This window comes from Mandrillus leucophaeus, unplaced genomic scaffold, assembly GCF_000951045.1.
Source record: "Mandrillus leucophaeus isolate KB7577 unplaced genomic scaffold, Mleu.le_1.0 Scaffold100, whole genome shotgun sequence".
Lineage (NCBI taxonomy): Eukaryota > Metazoa > Chordata > Mammalia > Primates > Cercopithecidae > Mandrillus > Mandrillus leucophaeus.
In genome coordinates, this window is record NW_012098099.1 from 5,188,022 (window position 1) to 5,197,255 (window position 9,234).

Below are 9,234 nucleotides of genomic sequence, written 5' to 3' on the forward strand. Positions count from 1 at the left end.
ATAAACTGAACACAGTTAATAATCTTTAAATAATGCAGTTTATTTAAATTCTACTTTTTATTTCTATAAACTGAACACAGTTAATAATCTTTAAAATGCTAATGATTTATAGCCAATAAATAGCTACTGACTTAAAAATAGCTACTATCTAAGGTAGATAGATACATAAGGAAATAGTCCTTAGCAAGGACTAGAAATCAAATAGCTACTATCTAAGGTAGATAGATACGTAAGGAAATAGTCCTTAGCAAGGACTAGAAATCATTTTCAAGAAGTTAGCACACGTATTTCACAACTCACTTCCAGGCCACTCTTTCTTTATGTTTCATCCTGCTATATCCACACAGCCTTGCTTTTTAAAATGTGTTTGTCTTGAGTTTCTCTGTTTAGCTTCAATTAACCTTCCCTTCAAAATAATTCGTTTGTAGTTTCTTTCCAGCTTTCTCCTTTTCTTTCCTCTGCATCTATCCATCATCTCTCTTTCCTTCTGCTTCCAACTTTAGACTCTATTACTTTCGTCCTTTTAACATTTTCCTTCCAGTCTCCCAGCCCCTTCTAATTTGAACTCAGCCACTACCTAATCTTTGTTTGGCTTCTTCCCAAATATGCAGATGGATGGCCCATATTACCTCTATGGTTTCCTAGTAAAATAAGTTATTAGGCAGGTAGTGCAACTCCTAAATTCTCTTAATATGAGACAGATGATATTCTTTTTCTCTGGTCTGTGATGTACTTCTATTAAAAAATAAACCCTGGGCCACACACAGTGGCTCACGCCTGTAATCACAGCACTTTGGGAGGCCAATACGGACAGAGAGCTTCAGCCCAGGAGTTTGAGACCAGCCTGGGCAACATGGCAAAACTCCGTCTCTACAAAAAATAGAAAAACTAGTTGGGCATGGTGGCATGAGCCTGTGATCCCAACTACTCAGGAGGCTGAGGTGGGAGGATTGCTCGAACCCAGGAAGGTTACAGTGAGCCATGATCACCCCACTGCACTCCATGCTGGGTGACAGCAGAAATGAACTGTATGTTTACATGTTATATATTGAGAGGATAAGTCTGGAAATGTTACAAGTTGAGGAAGGAACCCACAATACAAGAGAACAAAATGGAAGGAGTTGCTGTTTTCTCCTTGTTGGAGGCATTCTCCCATCCTTTATGGTGAAAATATAGAAAGATTTGTCCACTAAGTTGTTGAATGGATGACATGATGCTTTTTTTGTCTTTTTATTATTATTTATTGGTTCTACCAATTTGGCTCTTTACCCAGGCCACCTGTCCTTAGGCATGCAGGCTTTGTAGAAATTCACATATTGACATTACACTTGTAATATATAATTCTTTCACTTCAGAGAAATTGAGCAATTTAATAACTCAACTCAAGAGAAAGTCAGAATTTCAGTTGCAAACTATTGAAAAATGACAATAAATAGAAGAGTGTCCATAAACATCAAAAAAATTCTGCCAAGGCTGCACTCAAAGGAACATTTGCTGTCTTCATTTTCAACAACATTTTCAGTAGTAGACTGGAAAGAACATGAATTGACTAAGTTTTAAATTCAAGAATATCAAAGAAACAAAAAATCTAAGGAGGGAAAAGTTGAGATTTAACCAAGTGTTCAGCTTACATGTTTTTAAGCCTCCCTAGGTATGATTTTCTGTTTTTAGCTCTGTATATCTTTGGCAAAAATAAGTATTTATTACACACAACCCGAACAAGGTATTTTTAGATCTAAGTGATTCATTTTAGAGTTTAACGTCAATAGAAGCAAATTCACTGTTTAATGGGAGACTCCAGTTTTTGGTGGCAAGGTAATTATTGAATTGAGCTCATGCTGAAATTTACAAAGGGGAACTTTGTATGTGCCGTGAGGCATGAGAATCATTACAGGAAGGGAAATGGAACCTCCAAGATAATCTAAAGCTCAGTACTAAGGCCAGATAAGGATAGTATGAAAAAGGATATTCTTACTTGTGAGCATAGATCCAAAATTTCACTTAGATTAAAAACATTCCTTACACACAAAAGTATAAAAGATTAGTAACTCAAGAACAGCCATCTATATGACAAAGATAATCCACTTGTGATAAATCTGGCTTATTCTAGGAATCCAAAGATGTTTCTGGAAAATCCAAAAATGTAAATTATCGCACTAACAGATTAAAAGAGAAAAATATCTTATGATCATCCCATTAGATGCAGAAAATAAAATTGATAAAATTGAACACCCATTTATAATGAAAACATTTCACACAATATAAATAACAGTTTTCTTAACCCAGTAAAATTCTTTAGCAGTCATTAGTCTTGCTGATGATAAGGTATTTAGAGTGTTCTGTTCAAAATCAAGATAAAGATAAATGTGCTTTTTCACATTTTATTAAAGGTCCAAACTAGCCTAGTAATGCAAGAAAAGTAAATAATAGGAAAAGGAAAGAAACTGAAGGAAGCAAAATTTATTATAGTGTCAATATTTACCTAGAAAGAATAAAATAATTGACAGACAAAAATTATTAGAAATTAGAAGAATTCAATACCATGGCTAGATATGTTTAATATTCAAAAATCAATTGCATTTCTATTCTTTGGCAACAAACAGAAAACATTTTTTTAAAAATATGCCTTATGTATTAGGAAGAAAAATGCATAGGCTCTGAATGAATCTAACAAAATACATGCAGTATTTGTATTGGGAAATTTATTTAAAAATTTTAAGATATAAATAGAAAAATAAAACACATCTATATGTATGAAGATTCATGTAATGCAGTTCTCCCCCGTTGGTGTTCACATTCAAAGCAATTTCAGCAAGATTGTCTTACAGGTCACTGTTCACTAAATGATGCTGGAATAGTCTATATGAGAAAAACCGTATGTTATACACAAATATCAGTTCCAGGCCTAGCCGTTTTGAATGTTCCTAAGCTGGATGTCTTTTTGACATGTCATTATAAATATATAATGCTCCAGTCTTTTCTTGATTTTCCTTGTCCTAGCCTTGGAATCAGCCATTTTTTCTAGGAGCCCTGGTTCCTTTTAGAGGAGAATGATATTTGGACACAAGGCCTGAGTGGTATGTGCACTCGTTACTACCAGTGTGTCCTTGTTTCTAGGCCCTTTCACTGCACATATGTGCACACGTGTATGTGTATGAAATCATGATTTCATAACTATAGCTCCAAACCCAGCCCAATGCTATAGAAAGGCAGCCTAGTTAGGTACCTCAGAACTCACAGAAAAACACCACAAGCTGCCATCTCCTGAAACTCCATCCAGTGGCAGAAGACACTCAGAAAGAGGGTCCAGGGAAATGCTCTCCATCCTGTGGGTCTGGTATCTACTGTTCCCTCCAGGGAGGCTGCCCATGCAGGTAGCAGCAGCAGGGATCTAATAGGTGCCTTGCTCGGACTAGGCAGCCCAGGAAAGAGCCCTCTGCCTCTGCCAACTCACTACCCCACAATCCTGGTGTCTCTCACCCTCCACCTCATGGCAACAGAACTGGGGAAGTACATTCTTCCTGCATCAGCAGCATGATTTGGGGCAGAGACAGAGTACCAGGGCACCAGATGAATCGAGCTGACCAGAATAGCATTAGCACTGCAAAGGCTCTGAACACTAAATGTCATTGTAACTATAGCACACAGAAGTAGGCCAGGACTTGCATGATAAACCTAAAAACAAAGTGACTGTCTGCTGAAATAGAAATTTAAAATAGGATCCACAGTCTCTAACATAATATAAAAAATGTACTGGATACAATAGAAAAACCACTCATCATAAGCAAGAATGGAGAAAATAACAACTTGAATGAGAAAAGACAATCAACAGATGTCAACACTGAGATGAATAGGATGTGGGGATTATTTGACAAGGGTTTTAAAGCAGTCATCATAAAAACACTTCAATGAGCAGTTTTAAATACTCTGGAAGCAAATGAAAAGACTATAAAATCTTACGAAATAATTTTTTTTAAAAGAACAACTTGGTGATTATAGAACTGAAAAATACAATAACAAATTAAAATTCAGTAAATGGAGTTGGTAGCAGAGTGAATATTATATTACAGAGGAAGCAATCAGTGCTCTTGAAGATAGAACAATAGAAATCTCCCAATCTAAATTGAGAGAAAATCACAGGAAAAAGGACAGAGCCTCCGGGACCTATGGTGTAGTAACAAAAGATCTAATATTTGTATCATCAAAATTTCAGAAGAAATTGAAAAAGAGAGTGGGGGGCCAAACAGTATTTTAAGAAGTGATTGCTAAAAGCTCCCCAAATTTGGTGAAAGACACACCTGCAGAGTGAAGACTCTGAGCGATTCCCAAGTAAGACAAACCCAGAGAAATCCATGCCAAGATACACTATAAGTTAACTTTTAAAACTAAAAGAAAAAAATCTTGAAAGTAGGTACGGAGAAATGACACATCACCTACAGGGCAAAACTGACTTGAATTGTAGCAGACTTCTCATGTGAAACTAGGGAGGCCAGAAGGTTGTGGCAGAACACTTGTCAAGATGAATTACATATCCAGTGGATGTTTCCTTTAGGAATGAAGGGGAAATAGACATTCTCCAATCAAGGAAAATTAAGATAATTTGTGGCTAGCAGCAAACCTTAAAGAATGGTTAATTGAAGTTCTTTTGTCAGGTTTGTTGAAGACCAGATGGTTGTAGATACGTGGTTTTATTTCTGAGTTCTCTATTCTCTTCCATTCGTTGATGTGCCTGTTTGTACAAGTACCATGCTGTTTTGGTTACTGTAGCCTTGTAATATAGTTTGAAGTCAGGTAGCCTGAGGCCTCCAGGTTGGTTCTTTTTGCTTAGGATTGTCTTGGCTATATGAGCTCTTTTTTGATAGCGTGGAATCAACCCAAATGCCCATGAATGATAGACTGGATAAAGAAAACGTGATACATATACACCATGGGATATTATGCAGTCATAAAAAGAAATGAGATCACGCTCTTGGCAGGGACATGGATGGAGCTGGAAGTCATTATTCTCAGCAAACTAATGTAGAAACAGAAAACCAAACACTGCATGTTCTCACTTATAAGTGGGAGCTGAACACCGAGTACACATGGACACAGGGAGGGGAACAACACACACTGGGGCTTGTCAGGGGAGGGTAGGGGGAGAGAGAGCATCAGGAAAAATAGCTAATGAATGCTGGGCTTAATACCTAGGTAATGGGGCAGCAAACCACCAAGGCACATGTTTACCTATGTAACAAACATGCACATCCTGCACAGGTACCCTGGAACTTAAAATTTAAAAAGTTCTGGAAACAAAAAGGAAACGCAAGAAGGAATCCTAGAATATAGGGAAGAAATATAAAACAGCAAAATAGATACACAGAGGGGTAGATATAATAGACTATTCTTCTCATGAGTATTTCCTTTTGTGTACTTTTTTTGCTTTATTTTGTTATTCTTTATTTAGATTTTTAAGTCAAGCATTTAATTCATTTATTTTCACTCTTTCGTTTTTATTGATAAAGCTTTTGAGGCCATGAATTTGTTTCTTATCCTTGCTTTAAATGTCTTCCTTAGTTTCCATATGGAAATGGTATTTGCCTGCCATGCTGCTGCCATCATTCTATTTTTCACCTTTCTGAATCTGTTTTTGTTTGTCTTCCCCGTGTAGCATAAGTTGAGTCTGTCTTTGCTTTGTGAGATAATGTGAAAACCTTTGTTGTTAAGTTTTATGTGTATTTGACTATATTTGCTTTGTTTCTGTATATGATTCTCTTTTATTTTCAACTTTTTGTATTTAGGAAGGTTACTATTTCTCAATTGTCGCATATTTGAAACTTTTTTTATAACGTCCATACTTGAATGACAGATTAGCTAGATATAAAATCCTTGGTTCTCACTTTTTAAAGTTTCTTAAAAATGCCTCTACACTACTGCTTTGGTTTATATGTTTTTTTTAACAAGTCTGATGCTAGCCAAATTCTCCTGTCCCTTATAAATTATGTGACTTTTGTGCCTGGAGGTTCTGAGGAATTTTTCTTCATTTTTCATCATTCTACTGAAAGATGTCTTGAGTTAGTTTACCATACCAGATTAATTTTTTCCAGTACCCCCTGGATCCTTTCCAAATGCCGATTCTGGTCTTTTTTTATTTCTGGAAAGTTTTCTTGGATTATAATTTAAACACTAGTTTTGATTCATTGCTCTGGTTTTCTTTTTCAGGCGCTCCAGTTTTAAGTATGTGCCTTTCTTCCATTTCTGCCACGTTCTCTGTTCCTTCTCACTTCTTTCTCTGGTATCATTTTCATTCTTCATCATTGTTTTAGTGCCTTTACTTCAATTCCTTCATTAACTTATTTGAATTTCTTTTTATCATCTTGTGATTTAGTTTTTATTTTTTTGATGATAATCTCCTTTTCTTCCATTCCCTTTCTATGTCTAATAAACTATTTCTTTCTGCTTTTTTCCCCATTTCTGTTCTTGGTTTTTGAATTTCTTGTTTAAATTGCTTTTTTAATATTTCTGAATGCTTGTTTGAGGATATTTAATTCAACTTTTAATTCTGCATACTTTTCTTCTGCTTTGTGAGATTTTATTGTTCAGTGGTGTGGATTTCATTAACTGAAATATTTGACTTTCATGTTTGTTATCTTCTTAAAGAAGCTTTGGATATTTATATAGGCATTTTTTCATCTATTAATTATTTTGTGTCTTCTAGTCCAAGTGCAAACCTCTTCTGAGAATGTAGCATAGTGTGATTTTTTTCAGTGAATAACTTTTTTCTTTTTGTGTGTGTGTAATGGCAGTAGTGATGGATAGTCTTTTGGTTTGGGTTCTCGTTTTTCCTGCTGGATACTTTTTCCTTCTTGCACTCCCCTTTTTTATCCTCCTTTCTTTCCAGAAATGATGACTTTCTGACATCAGTGTTTTTGTCCCTACTCACTCTTAGGCCCTGCTCTGTACTCCCATTTACCAATCTCCCAGGGCTCTTTTTACACATAGGGTAGACTTTTCTCTTTCTTGGGTTTTTTTAGTTCCAATTTTGACCCCTGTCTTTCCTTTTCTTCTTTATCCTTTTGTGGGTCTCCCCTCATTCTCTGCAAAGGCTTAGGTCAGGGACTTGAGGTATAACTCTATATATTCGTTGCTTCCTTTTCGATTCATAGGTAATTTGAAGTTTGTGCTGTTACCTTTTCTCCATATATGAGGTTGTATTGTTCTACTTGGTTGATATATACAAAGATTTGAATTTAGGCTGCTGTAACTTTCCCCAGGCTAACCAGAAGTGCACAATTGTTCCCTTTTTAATCAAGGCTAGTCAAAAAATCAACAATAACACAGAAGCCTCATTGCCATTCTAGTTCATATTCCTGTTTCTTAAAGGAAAGCTTAAGTTTTCACATTTCAAACTTATTTCTTGAAGATAGGCTCATATATTTCCACAGGAGTGGTAGAAGAACTTTTAAGGTAGTGTTTTAAAAAATGGATTTTCAGCTGATAAATAATGTTTGGAAACAAACACATAAACACTCCCTTTTCTTAACAGAAATCAAAAGGAAGTAACCTTTTAAAACTTCCTTTAGATTCAGGATATGTATAAGCAGCCACTTTTCCGACGCACACGGGGTTTTCTCTTTGTTCAAATCCTCCCTCCCTCTGTCTCTGTATAGGAAGCTATTTTCTTTTTCCTTCTTTCATTCTTACCTATTAACCTTTCACTCCTTAAGACAAAAAAAAAAAAAGATTTAGGATATGTAGAATTCTAATGTTGCTATATATTTTATACCAGTGTCATCAGTTTTAATTCTTTGCTTTTAAACAAGATTTTCCAAAGGAACTTTTTAAAAAAACTCACCATTTATACCTCACATAATTAAAATTTTTATATGTCATTTATAGATATAATTGAATACTTTAACTGGGTGATTTGTAGTTTTAAATACTGGACTTCTCTTTTATTTTCTAGCTAATTCAAGGTAGTGCCTGGTGGTTTGGAACAATCATTTTGAAATTTCTGACATCCAAAATCTTAGGCGTTTCAGACCACGTAAGTACTTTTTAGTTAAAAACATGAAAGTTCTTATAAATATGCAGCTTAATGAAAACTTTGAAACCATCTATTCTTACCTCTTCATTTTACAGAGGTTAAGCGTCTTCTTTAAGGTCTTTAGACGAGTTACTGGCAGAGTCAATAATAAAATCTTGCAGTTCAGTGATCTTTGCAACCCACTAAAAAGAAAGAATATTCATCAATGCTGACTTGGCCTTTCAGGAAAAAAATACTAATAGTTTGTTAAGTAGTTATTTGTTTATATTTCAGTAAAAATACAAATAATTAGTTGTTTACATCGTAAGTTATCTATTTATTGCAGATGTTAACATATGGGAGACCGTCTTCAGCTTTGAAAACATAGAACTCTTAAAATCTCAGTATTGTTTTATTTATTTGTAACTGTGGACTAAAATCAATGTATGATTTGATGTTTTAAGGCCTTTCTTGTTATGTAAAAAGAGAATGTTAAAAAATTTTGATCTTTTCATTTTCTAGGAAATACATGCAGAGCATTTCTCTCTCATGTGGTATTCTGTTTGTTAATGTCTTAAAGAGTAGCCCTTTTCAAGGCCTAAGTCCCTGCTTAACTAACTGGTTTGGGGAATAGAAAACAATGCATGAATCTACTTTTTATTTCTAGCACTTTCTGTTTAGAAATAAGCATACATGAGTATATCATACAATAATCAATTTTGAAATTTACCTCATTTAATGCTATCCAGTTAGGGCCCTGTTTGGTGCTGAAATTATGTACTTTGGCAAGGGTTTATAGTATTACTTCTCTAAAAGGTCAAATGCTTTCTCTATGCAATATAACATGCAACATGTTTATATTACATAAAATTTCTAAATGTAAGTGTATGCCATTTATTGCTAGCTTTGCATGGTGGTTTATTAGTTTATTTGTTGCTGCTGTTTTCTGGTATGTCTGACACATTTCCCCATTCTCCTTTCCTTTTTATTGTTTTTAACTTTATTATATATGTCTTATGATAAACTTTATTTAGATCTTCTAATTTATTTATTTAAGTTTGTTCATGATTATGTTTCTTGACTTACTTCACACTTACTTCACATTGACCCCCAGCTCTTTACAAATCTGTTTTTTTTTTTTTTTTTTTGAAATACAGTCTCACTCCGTCACCCAGGCTGGAGTGCAGTGGCCAATCCTGGGTCACTGCAGCCTCCATCTCCTGGGCTCA

General features: G+C 34.9%; 1 protein-coding gene across 1 annotated transcript in view; it reads left to right on the forward strand.

Annotated features, from left to right (window-relative positions):
• The window catches only part of LOC105534486 (probable C-mannosyltransferase DPY19L2), a 161,231-nt gene that overhangs the window by 92,819 nt on the left and 59,178 nt on the right, over positions 1–9,234 (forward strand). The window contains exon 13 of the mRNA XM_011973215.1: positions 7,946–8,026. Coding sequence (XP_011828605.1) covers positions 7,946–8,026 — 81 coding nt within the window. The remainder of the gene's footprint in view (positions 1–7,945; positions 8,027–9,234) is intronic.